This window comes from Glossina fuscipes, unplaced genomic scaffold, assembly GCF_014805625.2.
Source record: "Glossina fuscipes isolate IAEA_lab_2018 unplaced genomic scaffold, Yale_Gfus_2 106, whole genome shotgun sequence".
In the NCBI taxonomy this organism is placed as follows: domain Eukaryota; kingdom Metazoa; phylum Arthropoda; class Insecta; order Diptera; family Glossinidae; genus Glossina; species Glossina fuscipes.
The window spans coordinates 928272-952868 of NW_023998449.1; the positions used below are offsets into that span (position 1 = coordinate 928272).

General features: G+C 33.7%; 1 protein-coding gene across 1 annotated transcript; it reads right to left on the bottom strand.

Moving 5' to 3' along the window:
* Window positions 1-679: 679 nt before the first annotated feature.
* Window positions 680-21065, bottom strand: LOC119638672 (nidogen). The gene is made up of 12 exons (XM_038035608.1): window positions 20782-21065; window positions 8541-8843; window positions 8310-8486; window positions 5176-6534; window positions 4845-5115; window positions 4646-4788; window positions 4178-4587; window positions 3961-4118; window positions 2779-3033; window positions 2542-2716; window positions 1177-1461; window positions 680-1110 (listed from the first exon to the last, which is right to left on the bottom strand). Exons 1-12 carry the CDS (start codon window positions 20983-20985, stop codon window positions 852-854), a joined length of 3999 nt encoding a protein of 1332 aa, XP_037891536.1. The 5' UTR covers window positions 20986-21065; the 3' UTR covers window positions 680-851.
* Between the last annotated feature and the right edge of the window lie 3532 nt (window positions 21066-24597).

Here is a 24597-nt window from a genome sequence, read left to right on the forward strand (position 1 = left end):
TTGCTATTATTCTTCTTTTTGCAAAGACCGGCTGGTTCCCGCCGCCAGTTCGTGCATTGTGCAATGAAATACACATAAAATCACATGCACTCAGTAACTATATGCGCATACAAGTTTTATGGAAAACGTGCCATCCAAACGTTAACAACTTAGTGATATTATTGATTCGGAGTAGCGTACTGCTTGCAAATGATTTCACACTTTTTGACAACTGACGAAAACTGGAAGGGACATGAGACTGGAAGAGCCATCGATAATAGAAGAACAATCCAGGCCATCAGCATCGTTATGCGAGAAACAGCCACAACCGACGCATATAGGATTATTTAACGCCTCATTAGATGGCGTATAAAAGCGAACATAAGGCGCCACTTCACGTTCAGTATATCTACCGCAGCGTTATTGGAATCAGCATGGTCCAAGGCAGCTAAAAAAACACCAGAACACACTTTTCGAGCTGCAAGATTCATGGATTTATTTATGAGTTTTTATTATTTTGGCGGTAAAGTCCAATTTAAAAAACTAACTCTTAAAGAATGTACCGCTCACTAGTGATTTAAAAGAAAACGCCAAAATAATACAATCGTATTGATAATTGTCACAGAAAAATAAGTCCAAAATTTCAAAAATTTAATAAATTTGTAATTTTCTCTCTCTGGTAACCCAAATTTATTGCATGGTATATAAAAAATTTCACAAGTGGGAAATAGCACAAACGTTATTAAATGATAAATATTGTTATTGTTTTTCAATACACCTACTTAGTAATGTTATGTTCTGGTATATTTCAGAAACAAAATTATAATAATTACAAATATAAAATCTTTACACGGCGAAGCCAGTAATTGTTTTTACAGAAAAAAACTAGACGGAGCACTACATAATTTAGACAGTCTAGTACATTTACAGCTTTTGCCCGAAGGGGCCTTACGATTTACTAAGCATAGGCGCGAATCAGAACACCCTCCATTGTTTATCTGACAAGGACTATCCATTTGCGGGCAATGGTCTTCTATCGCAGTCATGGCGTACATTTTATGACTACCAAAGAAAGGGATTTGCAAACTTTTCTGCCGTTGGCCCAAAGTATTAACACTTTCCAATTTTTTGCTAAAATTGAGTTATTTAAATATTTAATTTTATAAAACTTTTGCTTTATATTATACGGTAACTCACGTTATCCAATCAGTCCAATAAAAGTGGTCATGAGTGTAGACTAACCCGAAAGGATAAGTTAGTTCATTGGATATACTGCGTACTTTCTTCGTGTAAGCATCGATACATCCTACCTTCTTTGTGCCTGCATCAGCGTAACACAATTCGCCTGTACGTTCTAAAACTACTAGAGAATTTGGCAGCAGAACATTTTCTTGACCGAGCAAGACCTCACGAGCCGTGCCGTCTAAATCAGACATTTCAATCTTAGGCGATTCTCGGTTCCAATCCGACCAGTACAGTTTTCTTAAAATAAATTGTTATTGTTGCAATAGTACAAAAATATTTTTATATCCACACCCGAGCATAGTCACTTTGTTTTTTTTTAAAGTGTATGCATCACCCAAAAGGAAGCTTCAGAGACGCTATAAAGTACATAAAACAGCGTGAAATTCTGAATTGATGAAGCCATGTCTGTCCGTCTGTGTCTTTGTGGTGTGTGTTTTTGACATTCCCCTGGTTGTAAAATTGCAGACACCGAAATCAAATTTGGTGGAAACATTGGAAATGTTCGTACGCAAGTTGGTATTGGATAGGGGTCAAAATACTCAGAGCAGAGACCCGCAGTGGACCGTAAACTGAACGCAACTTCGTTTTCTTAATAAAAATTTGTGAGTTTTTAATTTCTGATTATAAAAGTTGAAAAGCTGAAATTTTCCACCTTTACTTTACGAAACACTCTACCATTTAGGTGAAAAAATGAAAAAAATCGACCTTGCCCTTACAGAGTTACGAGTGATTAAATTTTATTTGTTTCACCTTTTTGGGATTTTATGTTTATTTATCGTAAAGCAAGCAAACACAATGTTTAAAACTATTTTATACCTTCCTCAAATGAAGATATATTATCTGTCTAATCGCTTGGGTTAATTCCAAAATGAATAAGGTAAACGCCGTGACATAGTGGTTTAATTTTTTCTTAATAATATCAGCAATTTGAGTATCAAATAAAAGAATTGAGAAAGTATAAGCTAAGTGTGTTTATTTTAAATTAATTGTCATGACATGGTAGATAAATTTTTTTCTTAAAAATACCGTCAATATGGGTATCAAATAAAAGGGTTTGGAGATTGGAATACTAAATTAATTCTAAATTAATTATGGGGGACGTCATGGTATGACAGATAAATTTTTCTCACCAAAAGCTTGTAGTGAATTAAAAGATGAAAAATATATCCTATCTCGTTCATTTTTTATGACAATAAATGGGAGCATGGGAAGCCAAAGATTTTAATAATGGTGGGTATGCGAAATTCGGCACCAGCCGAATATAACTTTTTTACTGGTTTCGTATATAGTTCTGAAAGAAAACCCAAATCAACTTACTCTCTGTAAGGATCTACGGCAATACCGCGGGGATTCACTAAACTTTTATTGATTAAAATTGTACGTAATGATGGGTCTTCCAAACTGGCCACTTCTACGGTGTCTTTAATGGAATCGGTCCAATAAATACGCCTTGACATAGAATCAACAGCTATGCCCTCAGGAGATTCAATATCTAAGAGTATATAAAAAGAGTGTAGTATTTAAAATTTCTCTCCCTTTATTTCTACAAATTACCTTTAGTTATTAATGTTTTCATATCGGTTCCATCATATTTAATACTGACTATCTTTTTGGCTGAGATATCACCCCAATATATACGCCCCTCCAAACAATCTTTATCCAAACCAATGGCCATTGAAGCCACTGATATTGGCTTTACATTTTTTGCATTGACCGGCGCACGCACTATGACCACTCCTTGGGAGATAATCAGAAAACCTGAATCATGTTGTTGGCGTTCTAAGCACAAGCTACCATTGCCATAAAAACCTTGGGATAGAAATGTTCGAAAATACTTTATGTTATATAGAAAAAATTCATCAACTTCTCATTCTCCAACTAAACAACAAATTTCAAAACTTTTTGGTTTTCTATTTCTATGTTTTCTGCCACAAACTTTTATTAAAGTTAAGCATCAAAATTATCAGTAATATGTTACCGTATAAACAATTACGTGAGGCGTTTTCTCAAGCCTTCAAGCGGCAATTGTTAACGCCCATACTTTTTCACATTCCATCGCCAAAAATTAACACTAAATCAAAGCGTCCTGCTAAAGACAAAGCCAAAGTTAGCAAGAAAAAATTAAACTGCAATCTTAGCTCAGAATCCTATTCAACTTCAAATCCTCGCGGAAATATAACGTTTACAACGAATCAAGAGATACCCGAAAGAGTCTCAGTAATGCAAGGATTACAGGAATTTTTCAGACATCCACTGACATGGGATCGTAATAATGGATTTATGAATATGATTTTGGGTTTGGCTATATTTGGATACTGCTTTTGTACAACTTGCGATCAACAAAATCCTTATGATACCAGTGATAAAAAAAAATGATTTTCCACATTTTTTGAAAAGCACCTGGATATTATTATAATTACAATTGATTTAATTTCGAAATTTGTACCCGACAGAGAATCTTATGTACATATTCTGCAAGCGCATATGCAGTCGGCCTACTTTTGTAAAACGTTAACATATTCTGAAGTTTGCGAATAAATATTTCATCTACAATTTTAGGTAAATCTTAAATATTGTTATTGTTATTCTGTCTCTAACAAAGTTTTCTTATAAGCGCTGCAATTTTGTGTGGCATGGTTTTTCGGAAAACATCATCGTACAACAATAAAAAAGCTAACGGTTTTTAACTTTCTATGCAAGAAACGTACAACTATAAATCATATCTGCGCTATTTACCTTTATTGCAAGCGCACACCAAACCATTATTAGTTGACAAGCATTGCGCATTCATATCGCATAGATGAGGACTGTTTAAACAATTTTCATCTTCTACGCATGTGTAACCATCTCCATGGTACCCGGCATCGCATTGACACTCATGATGAATAGGATCTCTAACGAAATCAATATAGTATGAAAAACTTTTCCTCCTACAGGATTTATTAACTTTTACTTGGTAATCTCACAGTTGGCATGAACTCCGCAATTGAATTGTATATTACAAGGTATGGGTTTACTCTTGCAACCAATCAATGCATCACCTTCATAACCTTGCATACAATCACAGTATTTCACTCCTTGCAAACGATCGTATTTGCACACAGCATTAATCCCGCATAGTACAAGACCACAGCTGCCAGCCAAAGCGCAAATATCATCCATGTCACGTTCAAATCCTGGTGAACACTGGCAAACGTCTTTTTCACAATGTGCATTTAGACCACAATCCAAATCTTCAAAACATTCGGGAGCAGGTGCACAATGGATACCATCCCCCTCATAGCCTCTCTTACATTGACATTGAGATCTACCTAAGCCTTCATTGTAGCCACATGTAGCTTGAGAATCACATACTTCAGGTTTCTATAAAAAAAATATCCTATTGTACAGATTTCAGATTGGCAAAGTATTTACTACTTACCATTACGCATGAATCGTCAATAATGCTACAGTGGTAACCGTCCCCATAGTAACCTAACTTACAGGAACATTTATGTCGTAATTCCATTTCATACCAATCGCAGGTAGCATTTAGATGGCAATTGAATTCCACATCGCAAGGAACTTAAACATACAACTGAAAACATGGTGGCCTGTGAATCGCACTACATAGGACTTACCCAATTCATCACTTTTACTTTCATCTATCAAATGGCCAACAAAGCGACACATTTCACCATCTTCGGTAAACTCGTAGCCTATCTCACAAGTGCACTGACCCAAGAAATTGCAGCGAGGCTGAACGTCAGTCTCGTAAGGCAATTTTATACACCCATCCTTTTCCCAAATCTCATCAGCGGGGCAATTACTAACGCAAAAGAGTCCATCGCCAGAGAAACCTTCACGACAAACGCAATGACCTTCCCAACAATCGGCATAAGGTGAACAGCGCTGCTTATCAAAATAATTTTGAAAAAAGATTCTTCTAAAAGATTGCACTTAAAAACCTACATAACAATTATCTACTTGATGTACTGATGCTCCCTGGTACTCTAGTGACGGCGTAGTGAAATTTTCTTGATTGTTGTTTTCCAAAATAACTCTACGATCACTATTTCTAGTTTCTACAGCACTGGTCACCGTAACAGGCGACTCAATATTATCGGCTAAAGAAAGATTCATGAAACACTTAAAACCGTTACCCTCAAAGCCTTCAAAACACACACAAGAGAATCCTCCTTGACTATTAACGCACATAGCCTTTTCATCGCAGACATGAGTCCCTAATGCACACTCATCGATATCTACACATTGTTCAACTTCTGAGGTAGTTACTTGTGGCGTAAAACCATGAACGCAATCACAACGATATGTGTCTTCATAAGGAATGCAAACCATATTTTCGCTACAGATGGCAGTGCCGTCGGTGCAAGCATTAGAAGTGGCATTGACACCGACTACTGCTAATATACTAGTACGCAAAGCCCTGTCCTTTTCGAAGTAATCCAACATTATCTTCGATATTTTCTGCATGTATTTCAATCCTTCAGGATTTTTAGCTTTCTTATCCGCCCAACAGCGTTCAAAGTAGATTTTCTGCTCCAGCTGAAAATTGATGAAACGATTTTCTTCAGGTATTTCCAGAACGTGGGCGTTTCTTGAGTACAATTCGTTTGGTTTTAAAAATTCGTATTCTTCACTAAACTCGGACATATGCAATTTACGGCGATGATTCACATAAGGCACGCGGCCGTGTAGATCTACTTTAACTGACAATTGATCCCAATAGTTGAGGCCCTCAAATGTTTGATTAATTAACAAGACGTCACCAGTACTAAAACTAAGTTTAGCTTCATGCAGCAGCTCTCCGCCGCTTAACTGGTAACCATTCATATATTGCTTCAATGGCTTAGCAAAAAGCCAACCAATAGAGGTAACTATAGGCAAAGCTAAACGTAAATTGGTGCCCAGTTCAGTGCTAATAGGTGTAACAGCGGTATAACTGCGACCATCTGCAGTAACTATATATGACTGCAGTTTCGACCGTTCATTAATTAGCTCCCCGTTAAGTTCGCCCATGAGCGAACCAGTGACACGAACGGGTATATCGTTTCTAATGCAGACCTTCCCGTTGCCGTAAAATCCTGGGCGACAAACGCAGCAGAAGCCACTCGCTTTATCTATGCACTCAGCATTTTGACTGCAAGTACGTAGCCCGACGTCCTGGCAGGTTTGCAAGCTCGAAGGTATTTCTGTGACTAAATTATTGTTTCTAGGACCTTCAACATTGCTATCATAGTTTAAAGGACCAACATGGTAAAGCCATACGCCTGGTATTCCAATGTTCGAATTTTCACTTAAAAAACGAACCTAATTGATAGCAAAAAAGACAATTATTAACGAACAATTTTTTTGAAAGTGTATTTTGAATGCAGCAAGTTCCTGTGGGATATTAATTTAATATCTTTCTGCAACTAAATTGTTAAATAATTTATTAAATAAGCAAAAAATAATATAAAAGAAATAGATTATTATGACGAATGTAATGACAACCAACAATTTTCAAATATACTATTACGAGAATCACTCATTTAATAAAATAAAATAACAACTATTCGACTTGTAGGACTAAAACTCCATAAAACGTTGAAAAAAAATACAGATTTGTGATCTTTTACCCACTTGCTTTAAATCGATTAAATAAGCCTTATGCAGGCAGCGATTTACGAAAAGATTAACAGCAATTCGCAAGAAATTTAACAATAAAAAAGTTAACAGAAACAACATTGGGATGAAATCTGGAAATCTGGTGTATCTGGTGGTTGTATTTAAAATTGGTATATATGTCCACTTGAGGTCGAAAGGAGGAATTGTCACTAAATATGTATCTTTTGGTTTCTGTACACAATTTGTTTGTAAATTGGTCTTCTAGAAATTTTAACCAATATGTAGACTATCGCACAAATCACATTTCAGTGCTAATAAATTCAAAAAAATATTTGGGTAAAAGTGTAAAATAGCAAAAAGGGCGCTTTACGTACCAATATTGAAAGTCTACATTTTTAAACTTTATTTGTCAATTCCTATATCGTTCTGTCTGCAGCATCGACCAGATAAAATATCCATTTTACCGACCGCGCTGACCATATTCTTATGTCAGTAAATTGATTAATTATCTGATATTTAAAATGGCAAATTCCTTAAAGAAAATAGGAACTCAGTATGTCTTTCTGAATTTCATAAGCTAAATTTATATTTTTTTCCATCAAAAGAGTTTATACTTGAAATTGTTTCAAAAGATATAATATCTAGATAAATCAAAAATTCGTGCTCGTTATCCTTCTTGAATGAAAGCACATAGTATGTATTTTTTGTTGAAATTTTCTCAATCGGTCGCCCAATTGTCTATAATATATATTTTGACAATTTTATGTACTGCTTTTAATTAAAATATCCAACAAGGATTTCACTCCAAATCGAAAAGGCATTTTTCGATAAATGTTAAAATATTCCAATTTAATTTAAATCTTATTCAATGGTTTAATAGACTTTGAGAAATATTCTGTTATCGCATACAAACTTACAACACAATGATGTCGTGTCAGCAGAGGCTTATTGGTAATTTTTTTAGAATTTATTTGAGGAGGATTAATTAGCGTTTAACAATTATTTAAAATTGAAAACTAATATTGAAAACAGCGGGGCAGCAGTTGTCTAACTATGTTGTACCCCAATTCTCCTGCCTTGAACATTTTGACTTGAACGTGCAACGGTAGCTATATAATAACATTCATTTCCATTTCTCGAAAAAAGAATCGCAAAAAGTGAACCAAAAAAGGTAAGGCGTCAAAATATCGACCCGACATAAAGACTTTTAGATATCATTCTTAAAAAAGTAAGAGATAGTTTGAGTAATGAAAAGAATTATAAAAAGATAATCGTATGGCAGGAATATCCCTTAAGTACAACATAATATATGTTGAAATATTTGCACAGTGAACAAAATACTTAAAATTGAATATTTACATAAGCCCCTTTTTACTTGTTTGTCGATATATATAATGTCGATAAGATTTTAAGTGGAAAATTCATGATTTGTTTTAAAGTATTATGTTAGAGTTAACCCATAAACATAGAAAACTTACACCATCGGAACCGGAACCAGGTAAATTGAAATAACGACCATCTTCAGCCACAAAACCAGCTTGAGCTCGAATGTCTGGTAGTCCCAAGGGACCATTTTCACCTTTCAACCAGTTAAGACAGTCTTTTGGATAAATAAACTGAACAAAAGTTTCTTTATCATCTACAATCAAAGCAGTCTAAAAAATAAAACTTGTAATTAATTCCGAGAGTCCAACATTTCTAACACATACCTGAAAAGTATTTAATTGATCGGTTTTTGAATCATAGTAGCCGACTTTTTCCCATGTAGCCACTATTACATCCGTAGCCTCAAAATCTATCTTTCCTGCAAAAGCTTGCTGCACCATATGACTGGCTTCCCGCAATTGATTAGGATCTTGTGTAGTAAAAATGCTTATCGATGATGATTCATTTCCTGCGGTTGTATCAACGTTGGAGTAGAATGGAGCTATGCATGGATATTCCAGTGGAAAGGGTTGATTAATATATTCTGAAAATTCGGCGTTGAAAGTCAAGATTCCATTCGTATTTATCTGCGACAATAAATAATTGATACAGTCATTTTGAAAGTTTACAAAAAGCGTACTTAGTACTTTTCGTCGTATGCGACATGAGTGAATTGTATATATTGCAGCGTGCCCATAACCTCTTCTTATATTAATAATTATCAATAAAAAAGGACTAACAAAAACAACAAATAAATATATATCGAAATAAATTATTCCAACAGTAATAAATGCGTCCGCAGCATTAAAAATATAATAGTTTATTATAAATTTATATATATATCATAGTTATTTTTACCTAAGATAACCTCCAAAATTCATCCACAAAATTATCGTTTGACTTCTTAGTTCTGATCAAAAATCAAAATTTTTTTTTAATATATCGCTTAAGAATCACTACTTAGCTGATCGACGCCGCTTGTATACGGCGGATTATATCTTCTCTTTTTTCCAAAATTAATTAATATCACAGAATACATTTATAAAACATATATATGTATATTTAAGCATATGACATAAATTCTTAAGCAACGCATTACAAATTGGGGTGAGAATTCAATGATAACATTAAAACGTTCCCTGAACTACCAACAAGAATATCTAAATGCATAATAAATTTCAAATAATGTGCTTCACAAACATATTTTCGGAAAGACATTCACTCGCCTGGAAAGAAAGCACAACACTTGTTTAGCATTTGTGTGTTTGTATGTACGTTCTATACTCATGGCGACATACAGGGAGTCTCATTAATATTAGGTTTTTCACTCGACAAAAATTAGGCGCTTGGTAAAGCTGGTCCATTGTCCAAACATAAATATTTATTTTACTATTTTGTACTAATGCGGAATACATATACAAAAAAAAAAAACCTTATTCCAATATAGCAGAAAATTAAATAACTTCAAGAACTAGAACAAGATATCGTTGTTAATATTGGGGTTACAATCTGCTGTTGTGGACAAACTCTTACTATAAAGCACATTCTCTGCGACTGCCTCAACTTTTCCTTGGCTAGAAGTATTGCATTTGGAACGATTAACCCTTTGTACATTCTACAATCAACTTCAGAACAGAATATCAATTCAATATTTTACTTTATTAATACTACTAAGCTTATTATCTAATATCCTTTTTTTAAATTAGAGTCGATAGCCTGTGTTGCTAGTGCTCAATGTCTCTTTTTTTAGTCTAAGAATTCAATTCATTAGTCTAAAATTAAAATAATAATAATAATAATATTGCGTGGTGGGTATAATAAGTAAGAACATCAGTGAGTCAGGGACGATTTTTAGATACACTACACCACCTCGCTTAACACAATTATTTGTTCGCTATAACTTTCGATCTCGTAAATATATTTTTAAAAAAACTAGTCCTCGAACTTTTGCCAGAACCACCTGCGTGTTCGGTGCAAAACTGGTCGCGATCTGCTTAGTAATACGTTCACAATTAGCTACTCAATAAGTTGTGTTAAGTTCTTTTTGATACTGTCGGCTACTATTTAATATTACTAGACTTACGATCGTTGACTATATAATATTTTTTTTACTGAAATTCATCTTTTTTAGGGATATATTAAAATGAAATTTTTACTTAAATTATTTATTTACAACATACACATTTTTAATAACAGTCTTCTTCAAAACACGTTTTGTGTACAACATCTACCACTCCGTGTTCAACCTTTTTACATTAAACGCAAACATAATTACCTTCATTTTTCTTACATATCAAAAGTTTACAAAATTTTCGGACATTTAGACTTTATACGTCAGAAAATAAACTGAGTATGTTGGTTGTGTTGTGGCCATAGCCCAATTCTTCAGATTTTCTTACCATATATTTTCAATCGATCGAGGAATATGTGTTGTAAAAGTTTGGGTTTCCTACCTTTCCTTTTGCGACTGCGTGAAGTTGGCGGGTTTCAGCAAAAATAGGTATACCACAAGTAGAAATAGCCAAATATACCAGAAAGATTTAACATATTATTATCTAATATCCTTTCTAAGAATTCAATTCATTAGTCTAAAATTAAAATAATAATAATAATAATAATAATATTGCGGTTTTTTCTTATAAGGAAGAACACGAAGATTAAGCAGGACATTATTAAAAATTAATAATTTCTGTGGTATCCTTTTTTCTTAATAACTCCAAGAATTCAAAAAACATAGCGTCATTAATATTGCTTTTTTTTATAAGAAAGAATACGAAAAAAAATAGGATAAAATTAATGTTTAGTGGGATATCATTTTTCCTTAACAACGTCATTTAAATGTTTTGACATACAAACAGAGACCTTACCTTATTCATCTTATCGTGTATTTTTCAGATCTTGGACGGCAGATTCGCACGTATTTTCGTCTTCATATTTTTGCACTCGGCGGTCTTTTATAAAATAAATTTTTACGTTTGGACAATGGATTAGATTTAACAAGCGTTTATTTTTTTTCAATCGAAAAAACGCAACATTAATGAAACGCACTGTATATGATGGAAACAACAACAAAAAAAAGAAGAACAAAGAGATTGTTTTCTCTTGTGAAACGTACGCCTTAGAAAAATAATCCGGTTACGACTGGAAAATAGCGGCAGAAGTTATATTTTATTGTTACAGAATAGAAGCCGCATAATGAATTTCTTAATTGCTTTGTATGTGCCAATTCATTCAATATGTCCAACTTGTGCGACTAATAATCAGCTCTCGTTCCATTCATAACACAAATAACAAGGACAGCAAACAACGCCAAATTTATATGTTACGCATTCTATGATAACGTCATCTTTATCGATCCGTGTATACATTTTAAGAGCTGAATACAATGCATGCAAACGCGTCGTGGATCGTGACATCAAGTCATATATATCTCAAGAAATAGTTATAATCATCATTCACTAAAACAGTCTGCTGGAAGAATGGTATCATTGGTCCAACGCTGAACGAAACCATTTATTAAAATCACCGAAATCAGTTTCCTAGGAGATTTACAAGCAGAGACAGAGCGCCAATCTTCGAAGGCCTGGAGAACACTGTCAGCAGTGGTGAACTTCAACTCATGCGATTTTTACCGTCATGATGTTTTCATTTCACTGTGAGTAAATGCGATACTTATTCAGAAAACAATTTTTTCCTGACTAAATATTCATGCAAGATAATGGAAATACTAGCTTTTCTCATCGGATTTCAGCTATCCCTTACAACTTCAATTTTCGATTGTTGAGAACTATTTCGAAGTTTTTCGATATAGCCGCTTTGTTCCTGCACGTTTAATGTTAGCAAACTGCCGACAAATTGTCTAAGCTAGCGGTGATGAAAAAAGCAATATTTCCGTTTTTTTGAAAATAACTGAAATTACATGACTAAAATCACTGCATTTCGTAAGGAAATGACCATAACGACATGACATGTTCACTAACATTATTATGGAGGTGCAATTTACTAAAATTAGTATAGAGTTTTTGTAAGAAACGGCATTGAGGCGCAATACCTATGAATGCAATGTGTTTATTCGTTTACTTATGAAAACGCCATATCAACATAAAATTTGGTACCGTTCTTTCGATTTGCGCACCACTGAAGAATGTAATTATGTTATTGTACTTTTTACTAGGAATCGGAAAGTACGAATTGATTGTCCTTTTAGTATGTAAGCTCGATTCTGTTAGACAGTTCTATATCGCGTTGTGTTTTTCTCATTCAACCGCAAATTGAATAATAACTAACTAAACGTTTACCGCATTTACTAAAAGTATAAAATTGCAAAAACCCTCACAGTTTTGGTGCTGTAAAAATTATCTTTGTCTATGCTGACCAATTTGTTTCTTTTTCTTTACGAAATAGGTTTCTGCGATTCGTCTTATTATTATTCTTCTTTATGAATAAATTACTGGTTTATATCTGATCATACGTAATTGTGCGTGTGAACAAAAAGTTAATAATTTAACAAAGTATCGTTTTATAGTTTTTTTTTAAATAACCATTATGCTTTCTTATTGAAAATTACGGTCACATTATTTCTTCGGTTTTCTGAGCAGCGAGGAAACTAATGAAGCTGTCATACCTTGTAGCTGTTAAAAGAGTAATCTATAATTTTTTAAGCTGCATCAAAATATATGTCAAAAATCCAATTATTTTTCGGAGTATTCCTCAAGCAGTTCTTAGAACTCTCAAAGTCGCATAATTGTAATCGTCAGTTGAAAATTGATGTATGTACTTTTGGTAAATTTTGAAAAGTAAAGTTTGAAAAGAGACTTGATAATGCTATAAATATCTAATCGCATCTAATTCTTTAAAATAGAAAATACTCGATTCACTAACAATTAACTGAAAATTTTACTTCAAACTGTGCTGTATCCACAAATGAAAAAAGGAGTGCACCGCATTTTCCGATGCTTTTGATTTTCCGACACCACAAATTTCCATTTTCGTACAAGTTAAGAAAAAAAGCAAAGTTCTTATGTTTACATTCCTCTATGTTTCGGTAATCTTTGCAAAATATACCACAACTCACCTCCAAACGAGTTTAGGGAACTTATGATTAATTGTTTATTAATTAATTAAAGCTATGTAGAGATCTTAACGTAAACTTCTCGGCATAAATTTGTAGCGATATAATAAGACATTCGATATAAAAATGTGTCGACAAACTGCACCTGTACCAAAAATCTATTATATCAGTTCGTAACTTTATTTTAGTAGAGTTCTGGGAACACTTCGATAAGTATTTCCAGATTTTGCAGAAGAAGCGAAAAAATTGGCAAAAAAATGCAAAACCTTTGTTGCTAAGTCTGCACATTTCGAATGTTAAAGCATTTAAAAATACTTAACAATTTATTATTTATTTGAACATTTAATTTAAAAAAAACATCAATTGGTAGTTGGCAAATAGCCAACTTAATATGCTAATGGCTATCGGAAGATGATCATATCTATTTGAATAAGTAAAAACGAAAAAATGATACGTGTCGCCACTGCTCATAATTATATATAGAAAATTTATACCAAAAAATTTGATAAGCAAAAAATGTATGTAACAAATGCCCTAAAAAATAAATCCGTACGGAAGATGCTTGGTAATTCCTACGGACAGTTTCGTAAAGTTTCGTAAAGCGTCGAAGGTAAGAAAAAAGATTAAACAAGACCTTACAACTTTATAATAATAGCAGATATTCTTTCCGTACACACTCGGACACAATAACTTTTAAATGTAGATTCAGTCTTTCTAAAAATTGTTTTCTGGTGTTCATCTCAGAATGAATACTGCATACACTGTGGCTTATGTACTAGGTTAGTGGAACAGACAGAACTCTTTACAATTTTTGATATATCATTTATCACATAAATTAATTGGTTTACATGCATCTCATTCTTTACGCGATGCGCTTGCCACTCAATGTATCCTCCAAAGGAGCCATGTTTTATGCAAACCTTTTGAATTAATATTTAATAAGCTAAAATTTCTTTAAGCTTTTAATGTTTAGACTGTGCTAAGGTAATCCCACTCTTTTCTGCTAACTGTTTTGAGCAAATATTTTGAAGAACGAGCGAACAAGAAAATTACATTCGCCCCTGACCGAATCTTACATCTTCCATAAAAAAGATGAAAAGAACATTATTTTCATACTCTTTAATATTGAGTGATCGTAATTGATTTTCTTCATTCTTGTGAATGTACGTATTCTTGGTGGCGTTTTTAGAAACCATATGTTTTTGCAAATTTACGAACGATATTTTCACTTTTGCGGCCAAAAGAATATTTACCATGGACACAAGCAAACAGACGGACACGCTTAAATCAATTCAGAATTTAGTGTTAATCAATCGGTAGAGGCTATGAAAACATATTATTCAAGTTCAATTACTCAATTCACGGTTAAATTTGAATACACGATTATAACTAAATATTTCCAGGTCTACCAAAAATATGTGAAACTTTTGTAAGCCACTGTACATATTATTATAGTTTTTATACCCCACACTACTTGTGGTACAGGGTATATTAAGTTAGCAGGGACGTATGTAACACGAATAGGTGCTTAAAATGGAGCCACCTTTTAATATAACGATCGATTCAGAATCATAATCTGAATTGATCTAATCCTGTCTGTCCGTCTTACATCTGCCCATGAATTCTAGCTACAGGTCGTAACATTTGAGATATTTCAATTAAATTTTGTACAATGACGTGTTCTGACCCAAGATCGAATGCTATTGAAAATGGTTCGCATCCGTCCACTTTTTCCATATAGCGCCCTATTCTGAAAAGTCATTATATTGAAAAAATGCGATTTTTTAAAATTTCTCAGCAGAAGTGTCTAGGTAGTAGTACTTGGCGATTCTTTGGACCGGCAATTTTCGAACCCTCTCATATAAAGAACACTGAAGTTCATAGCAAAAAAAAGGTATAATTTTCAATATTCCTTGATAAAATTTATATCATAATAGTAACTTAACATCGGCCTATTTGTTCGATTCCACCCTATAGAAGATTTTCACGAAAATTGATCCTTTGTAGAGCAGAAAAGTCTAAGTTTTAATATTGATCCTTTGTAGAGCAGAAAAGTCTAAGTTTTAATATGTGGTGGTGGAAATTGACCGTTAATAGTAGTTTCGTACGAAAATAATAACTGTGTTAGGCATTGTGATGTGATTATTTAGTAGTCGGCCTTGCATGACTATATGCTTTTAGTTGTTTCTTGTTGTTTGTGGACACTAAAAATTGGGAAATAATTTATTGTTTTCTTGCTTTATTGATTAGTTCGAATAGTTATTAGATCAAACTTTGAATAGATGTTTACTACGGCTTGTGAGTTATACATATTTTTGATAAATGTGAGAATAGTTATGCTCACATTTTAATTTGCAGATTGTTCTCTGTGAACAAAACTAAATTAGCGCTAAGTTTTATTAAATAATGGTTTCAAGCGATCGTCGCAGAAAGGCCATGCAGAGTTTGGAAAGATCAATACTTGAATATGCCTTTGTTGTGCTCTCTCACTCCTACAGGCGTTATATAGGTTCGAAAGCAATTCTGCCCTTACGAATTTAGGTTGAGATGCGCTTATCTGCATGCTTCTTTGTTAATATAGATCCCTTTTGCTACCCTTGTCGTCATTTGAGGAACCCAGATTTATGCTTGAATTTTCCTTCTTAGTGAAGTTAATAAACGGTACAATTGATTTGCCGGCGTTACTAGGTAGGTTAAACATTAATGTTTTTAACCCGTCCTCTAGGAACTCTATTTTCATAAATTACAGCCAATATGGACGTAATCACAAGCTTTTGAACCCATCAAGATGGTTTTCAAAGATCTAAATAATATCTATAATTTAATCCTAATATCAGAATCTTCAAATTCCATTAAATCAACCCGCCTTAGAAAACGCACTTCGCCTATGTATGTAAATCAATTTCTAACCTCGTCTTATCATTAGAAAACTGAATTGAATTTGTTCGGTTTTATCGGTTGCAAACCCAAACTTGGATTTAGGCCGTTTGTGGGTGCGCCCCTGTGCAAGTTGTGTACATGCTGTTAGTTTCCTTTTTCCTTCTACTGTTGTTTATGAACGAATTTTTTGCTTTTTTATTGTTGTTTGTTTCTTAATATTTTTTTCTTTATTTTTCTTTGCGCACTTTGGAACAGTTTCGTCATAATAACTATAAGATTATTATCCTAATTTACTTTTGTTTAATTTCATGTGCGAACAAATAAACAAAAGTAAAATAATAGCAAGTAAGAAAGTTAGATTCGCATACCCACCACTAAGTTTTTCGCGTTCTACCCCCCAAGTTCTTTTATTTGATACCTATATCACTAATATTATTAAGAAAATTGTGATCACGGTGTCTATCATCTTCACTTTAAAAGTAACCCGTTTTCAGGTAGATAATATATGTTTTTTTAAGGAGTGTACAAAATCGTTGCAAACATTCGGTCTTGTTTGTGACAAATAAGCTTAAAACTTTAAGAAAGTGAAAGAAACAGAATTTAATCATTTGTAACTTTGTGTGGGCATGGCGGATGTTTTCCATTTTTACACGTAAGAAGTAGAATGCTTCGTAAAGTAAATCTGGAATTTCAGCTTTTTAACTTTTAACTCCGAGGAAAAAAAATCTAAACAGTTCTGTTAAAAAAACGGAGTTGCGTTCAGTTTTTGTTCTTTTGCGCGCTTGTGTTCCGATTAATTTGAAGTCGATATCTTAATTTTTGCGACACACCATACGGACACACAGTCGGATAGACGTGGCTAAATCAACTCAGAATTTCACGCTGATCAAGAATATATATACTTTGTACAAAATCTGAAGACTCATTTTGGGTATTCCATACATTTTGGAAAAAAACAAAATGAATATGCTGTCATCTTACAGTGGTGGGTATAATAAGTAAGAACATCAGTGAGTCAGGGACGATTTTTAGATACACTACACCACCTCGCTTAACACAATTATTTGTTCGCTATAACTTTCGATCTCGTAAATATATTTTTAAAAAAACTAGTCCTCGAACTTTTGCCAGAACCACCTGCGTGTTCGGTGCAAAACTGGTCGCGATCTGCTTAGTAATACGTTCACAATTAGCTACTCAATAAGTTGTGTTAAGTTCTTTTTGATACTGTCGGCTACTATTTAATATTACTAGACTTACGATCGTTGACTATATAATATTTTTTTTACTGAAATTCATCTTTTTTAGGGATATATTAAAATGAAATTTTTACTTAAATTATTTATTTATAACATACACATTTTTAATAACAGTCTTCTTCAAAACACGTTTTGTGTACAACATCTACCACTCCGTGTTCAACCTTTTTACATTAAACGCAAACATAATTACCTTCATTTTTCTTACATATCAAAAGTTTACAAAATTTTCGGACATTTAGACTTTATACGTCAGAAAATAAACTCAGTATGTTGGTTGTGTTGTGGCCATAGCCCAATTCTTCAGATTTTCTTACCATATATTTTCAATCGATCGAGGAGTATGTGTTGTAAAAGTTTGGGTTTCCTACCTTTCCTTTTGCGACTGCGTGAAGTTGGCGGGTTTCAGCAAAAATAGGTATACCACAAGTAGAAATAGCCAAATATACCAGAAAGATTTAACATACATATTTGCTGCATAATGTGATTAAAAACGGGTAAATAACATCTGATGGTATATAGTTCCTTATGCAGAATTTTTGAGGTCGAAATCTCGAAGCCGCTTATTTGACAGTGTTAATTTACTTCCGAAAATTTTATTATTTTTCAGTTTCCGTCACAGAAAGGTAGAAATTACATGTTCTCTGTCTTTGTTAATTTTTCTAAAGGGCTTGACGTTCATAAGAATCTTATATGGTCAATATAATTTTTTGTCAACTTGCTATCATGAACAAATTTTCAGCATAAAATATTTGCAAATAGACGTTTTCGGCAGGAAAAGTTGTACATTTTCTGAGAATCTTTATATGCAGTGGTATTCAAAAATAGACCTACGGTATCCAAGTTCGGTAAGGGTGACTTCTATGTCAATTTACTGCTATGAACTTATTTTCACCACGAAATATTAACAATTGCACCTTTTTACTATATAAGGATTCGGTTTTCTTAGGAGCCATAGTCCAAATACTATTAGAGAACGAGTTTTGCCAAGAATTTTGAAAAATTTGAGTGTTTTTTCATATAACGACTTTTCAAAATATAGCATAATAAGGGGCGTATTTGAAACACTGAACCCATTTCCATAGCATTGGTACTCAGGTAAAAGCACGTCAGTCAGTGTACCAAATTTCATTAAAATATCTAAAAAATTGCGATTTGCACTTTAATACATCAGACGGACAAACAGACTCAGAAAATGATTCTGAATCGATCTGTATAATAGAAGGTGGGTCTGCCCTAAGCCCGTGTTACATAAGTCCGCCCAAGCTTAATATACCCTACAAGTGGCGTAGGGTATAAAAATAAATCAGTCCAGTCATTTTCAAACTTAATCCAAGGCTTTAATAAAGAATATATACGCCCTGTTTCAATTTTGTCAACTGTTAGCATTCCAACAAAAAATTACGAGCGGGTATACAAGGTTGAAATGGTGAACTTGAACACAAATTTTTAATGAGAATTAAACTGATGGCTCCAACGAAAAGATAAATCCAGTACGACCCCGTTCTCCGATATCCCGATACCAGATATTCTCAATCGATCAAGAAATGTGTATGCCATATCTTTACTTTTACGACTTTGACGATTCACTAAATTTACCCGTCAAATTGACGGGTGTCGGTGAAGATAGTTATGCCAAGTTGCCTTTGCATATATAGAGCACAAGTGGGCGTATCACAGAAAAAACAGTAGATTTCTAGACATTGCATAATATCATTAAACTCTAACATATAATATTTTAAGATATCGACTATTTTTTTGAATTTTTAAAATAAAAAATCCGTCAAGTTGAGCGATGTCAGTAAATCTGGTGTCGAACAATTTTCATTCTTTTCATTCGAATTTTTTACAATATCGAAAATAAGTACGTAGAATATTTTTGATATGTCAACATAAATATTAGATATTAATAGCATTATTCTAGGATTTAAACTTTTTAATAAAACTACTCGTCAATTATATAGCGCTTAATATTTCCAAAGAATTCTATGTACTTTCTCGCATCTGACATATAAATTAAACGATTCTTTCATTTTTCGTTCCCGATTCAAATTTGCAAATTTTCCTCTATTTTCATTCTTGACGATCAAGTAACATTTTTCAAAAATGATACTATTTTAACACCTAAACAAACAATAAACAAATAATTACTTCCTCGGATGTTATTCTTCCATTATCAAAGTGTCAAAACAACGCCTTCTAATTCTATTAAAGAGGCTTCCGTCTTAAAGCTCGATCCGTAACGATCCATAACAGGCGGTTGCTTCATTTTATATTATTTTATATTAGCTGTTTATGTAATAAAATGTGTTTGTTCTGGATTTTAAATTAAACCCACTTAACTAGTTTTTCTCTAAACAAAAAATTTTTCCTATATATTAAGATATTTTACTTGGATATCTACTTTCCAAAAACTTCAAATACTTTAAAATATATGTTTATCGAAAAAAGTGACGGAAACTTCTTCATATTCATGTGTGCGTTGAGATGATATGAGGTGTCCTATACTTTCCATTCTCGTAGAATTGTTAGCTGTGAAATTTATTACTTCGGCGCAGAAGACCGAACTATCTCAAAATGGAAGGGCAAATTGGGCTTACCTTTATGCGAACTGCAAAAATGAAACAAGAACATTAAATTCGGGAACTCTTGAGTGGGCGCGGGCGATTTTTTTCATTTTTGCACAGATGCTGTGCTACCATCCGTAACATATATGTGAAAATTTTCATCATTCCATCTGTTGTAAATTATTAGTAATGAGCAAAAGCCCCAATTTCTTTGTTTGTAAAAAAGAAGTGATTTCGAGTTGTGTTTCGAGTTATTTGCCCTTTATCCAGAGCCAGAGGGTTCAATTGCAATGTAAGCAGGCACTTCCAAAGTTTTTGTAAATTTGAAACCGATGTTTTTTTAAATGTATTTAATGTAATTTTTGCCTTTGTAACAATGTTTGGTACCCAAATCCAACCGGAAAACTAAGTTACCACAAGCGAACGAGGTGACGTGTCTACATCGAGTTTGAGATTATTTAAAATATGTATACGCTTCTCAAGAAGCGCATGCCATGCTGGGCAGCAAAAATATTTCGAAAATACGAAAAAATATTGAAAGAGAATCCAAAACATGAAATACACATTGCAAGCTCCTTTCCATATGTCGCCACGCAAAATTTCGACATTTTCATATATCACCTTTCTTTCACAAAGAGAAAAAAGTCAAAAATAGCCCCATCGACCCAACCACAGGGACCAAACATAGGGATTGATGGAATTCAAGTAAAATACATCTAAAGGGACTTCCGTGTTTTTAGTTACTTACATATAATTGATCATATTTTTCACTATAAAAGTGTAGCGGATTATCCAGATGCCATATTAAATATTCGTTATCCCCGTTTGGCAGAGTGGCCAAAGGATATTCCTGACTGGCAGGATAATACAGGAAATTTGGGAAAGCATTACCGGAAACCAAGAACTGCGCCAGTAAAATTAATACGTACGTGCAAAACAGCGAACGTAACATTATTTAACTTTACTTTATTAAAAGCAAAATTTTACTTTACACGTATTTTTAATTTTTTGGCAAAAAACACTTCACTCCGCCTTCAAAGAAAAATTAATAAAACTTTATTTTATTAAAAAGCTATGAAGTGAATTTTTTGTATATTATTTAGTTATGATTGCGTACAGATATAAATGCCTGTATGGTGATGAGGCTTTTTTTAAAAATAACTTCACTATGGCGGATTTTCTTATATATTCGTTTTTCTTTCTTTCTTGGCCAATTTTTTTTTTAACGCACGCACACACGCTTAGTTAAAGCTCAATGAAGAACTATTTCAGTCCGTCTAGTGCACGTAACATTCTAGCTACTCTTTAACAACTGTCTACGAAGACGTATATCATAAAATTAAAATCCTCCACATTTGAAGAAAAGCAAAGAGCATAAGTGAGTATTGCAGACTGTTGTTACGGTATACGCGCTTGTATGGAAAAAGGAAATCGGGAAATGTTTGCGATCTTCTTAAGAATGCTCATAAGCGTAGAGAGAGTATAAGAAGTATGAGATCTGTTTGAAAACGGGAGGACTGCTATACACAGTTCAATTTAATAAGAAACATGTGTAAAGCTAGAGAAAAAGAGAAATGGTTTTAAGTTATTTCTGAGCAATCGCTATTATTGTGTATTTAATAGATTTAAAAAATAATATTTCAACATGGGAATTTTATTTCACAGAAAAAATTATCGATAGTTCTTATGTTAATGATGTTATTCGGACCCATTTGTTGAGAATATGTATACGAAATTCGTTGATAACGCAGAGCACCTGCGTTCTAACGATGTAAGTCCCAAATATTCAAATTGGGTTTGAAGGAGGCATTTTTGCAACCACTTTTGATGTCACGCTTTATTTTGAAAAAATCGTCGCCTGAAAAAATTTGCAAAAAATTCCCAAACAAAATCTGCTAATATAACATTTCAGGAAATTACACTGATTTGAAGTAAAAAGTAAGCTTTCATATGGCAACACCGTCTAATTTTTAGACAAAATACATGAAAACTAATAAGGTCTTTCCAAAAGGAAAATTAGATTTGTTAAATTCGGTTCAAAATGGATCATATTTTGGAATCGCTCCTACATACAGGTATCATAATTTATGACTTTACATGAAAGCAGGTATAATTTTGTAAATTTAGTCATAACACTGTAGAGATCCCATCAAAACTATGCTAGAAAGAAGGTAAAATTTTTAATAGTTTAGCCAAAATCGCATCACCTAATAGCTTTATATACATATTTGGTCATCATTAAATTATGAGTGTGTTTAAATTTCCGACGTCTACGCAATATTAAAGTGCATGTTTCCAATTCCTTCGAGATTTTCAGAAAGAATTGATTGGATCGCATTGGTGGAGGTGTGTTTTGTGCCATATTCAATTCAATTTCCTGCTCTTCCCGACGTTGAACTTATTGCTATTTGGGCCAAATAGTTTAAGGGTCTTTAAATAACAAAAAAGCTATACACGTGCTTAGGTAGACCAATATTGAGTATGTCTCGGTTATGCGGTCTGCCTCCTATAGGCGTTATAGATTCAATTGAATCAGTTCAACAGCAATTCTTGCTGTTTATCCTTACGGTTGCTTTTGTTATCCTTACCATCACTTGAGAAACGTAGGTTTATTCTCGGTGTTTCTTTCTTAATTAATTCGGTTAATAGTACTGTCTTTTCGTCCATATTAAACTCATAAGTGATTATATTCCATGATTTAGAACAATGTTACGGTTATGATTACGAGGACATAATTCCTTACCTATTGCCAATTTATTTTTCTAGGTTTAGGACAACGTTATGCCTTATGTTTTTGATTTTTTTGTGAAAAACAAAAACCTTTATATCGCTTCAAGAGACCCATTGTAGAAGTTCTTTCAATCCTATTCCACCCAAGTCATATACTGGATACTTTACGAATGTTGACCAAAATTTATATTCTAAACAAGGAGTTTGTGTTTTTATAAAATCAAGTTTACCTCACAACCGCATAAATTTAAGCTCAAACATACAAGCCGTAGTGATACAAATAATCTTAAACATAAAATTTACAGTGCTTTCGCTCTATATCCCACCTTCGCAATCGGTTTCTCAACAAGAACTCTACAATTTATTCTCTATACTTTCCCACCCCATTTATTATTTGCGGCGACTTTAATAGCTGGAACACCATCTGCGACAGTGAACAACAATCGTAGTACTGTTTTAGAAAAGGCCTTCATTCAAAGCAATCTCTGCATTTTAAATGATGGAAAACCAACACACTTTTCAAGTTATCACATCTTTATTCATATTGATTTAACTTGTTGCTCTCCCTCACTTCTTCCTTTGGTTTCCTGGTCTATTGCTGATGATCTGCATAATAGCGATCACTTTCCAATCATAATCGATCTTAAACATTTAAAGTCCTCTGTTACTCCAGCAAGACAGGCCAAATTCGTCCTAGATAAAGCGGATTGGATCAACTACTCCAAAGAGGTGGAGTCATTTTTGAATTCAAAGCCATTTAACGGGAACTGCAACCATGATGCTGCTATTATGTCTAAAGCGATTCGCACGGCTGCTCATGTTTCTATTCCTCAATCTAACACCTCTTTTAAACGAGCTAGGGTTCCTTGGTGGAACAATACGCTTTCGTTTCTGAGGAAAAATAAAATGGATCTATGGCACCGCTTTAAGAGATGTCCTGATCAGGATCACTTGTTATTATACAAAAAGGCCAATGCTCTATTCAGGAAGGAACTACGAAAATTAAAGGCACTTAGTTTCGAACTTTTTTCGAGAGGAATTCACAGAAATACATCAATGAAAGTTGTCTGAAACAAAATCAACAGACTTAATGGAACTTCAAATCTGAACGAAATCTCTGCCATCTGCACTCCCAATGGAACTGGCGCAGATGAGATTTCGAATTACCTTGGAAAAGTGTCGTGCGAATACTCCTCTGGCAGCAACTTTTCCAGTTCTTTCAACAAAAATAAACGGACTCCAATATCTCTTTCAAATGGTATTGACAAATGTGCCACTTTCCTGGAAAATTGCATATCTACCTTAGAACTTGCAAGTTGTCTCCCCAATTTGAAGGGGAGGACACCTGGCCTAGACCGCATCTCATACCAAATGATCATTGCTATGTCTAAGTCTAGTAAAAAGAAATTACTGGACGTATATAATACGATATTTTTGACTGGCCATATACCCTGCATGTGGAAACTGGCAACAGTTGTTCCTCTAAGATTATAGCATCTAGATTGTCTTGGTTTCTTGAGTCCGAGAACCTGGCAACAAAGCAACAACTTGGCTTCATGCGGGTGCATCGACTCTCTTTTACATTTTGATTATTTTACAAGCAAAGCAATTTCCAAACGGAATCATGTAACAATTCTCTCAATTGATTTCGAAAAAGCATTTGACAGAGTTGGTCTTCATGTTATTTTAAGACTCTTGAAATCATGGAATGCTGGACCCAAATTCTTCAACTACATCAAATCATTCATGTCGCATCGGCGATTTAAAGTTAGAACCAACAGTCATCTCTCCGATTCCTTTGCGCTAGTGAATGGCATTCCGCAAGGGTCTCCTC

Bases quoted from the DNA above. Each gene is read 5' to 3' on its own strand.
- LOC119638672 (XM_038035608.1), bottom strand. From the start codon at position 20,985: ATGTTACGTTCGCTGTTTTGCACGTACGTATTAATTTTACTGGCGCAG. The intron at 5,116-5,175 runs GTAGGTTTTTAA...TTTGATAAGCAG, and splicing joins ATCAAGTAGATAATTGTTAT to CGCTGTTCACCTTATGCCGA. The intron at 4,119-4,177 runs GTAAAAGTTAAT...TGATTTCGTTAG, and splicing joins GCCAACTGTGAGATTACCAA to AGATCCTATTCATCATGAGT.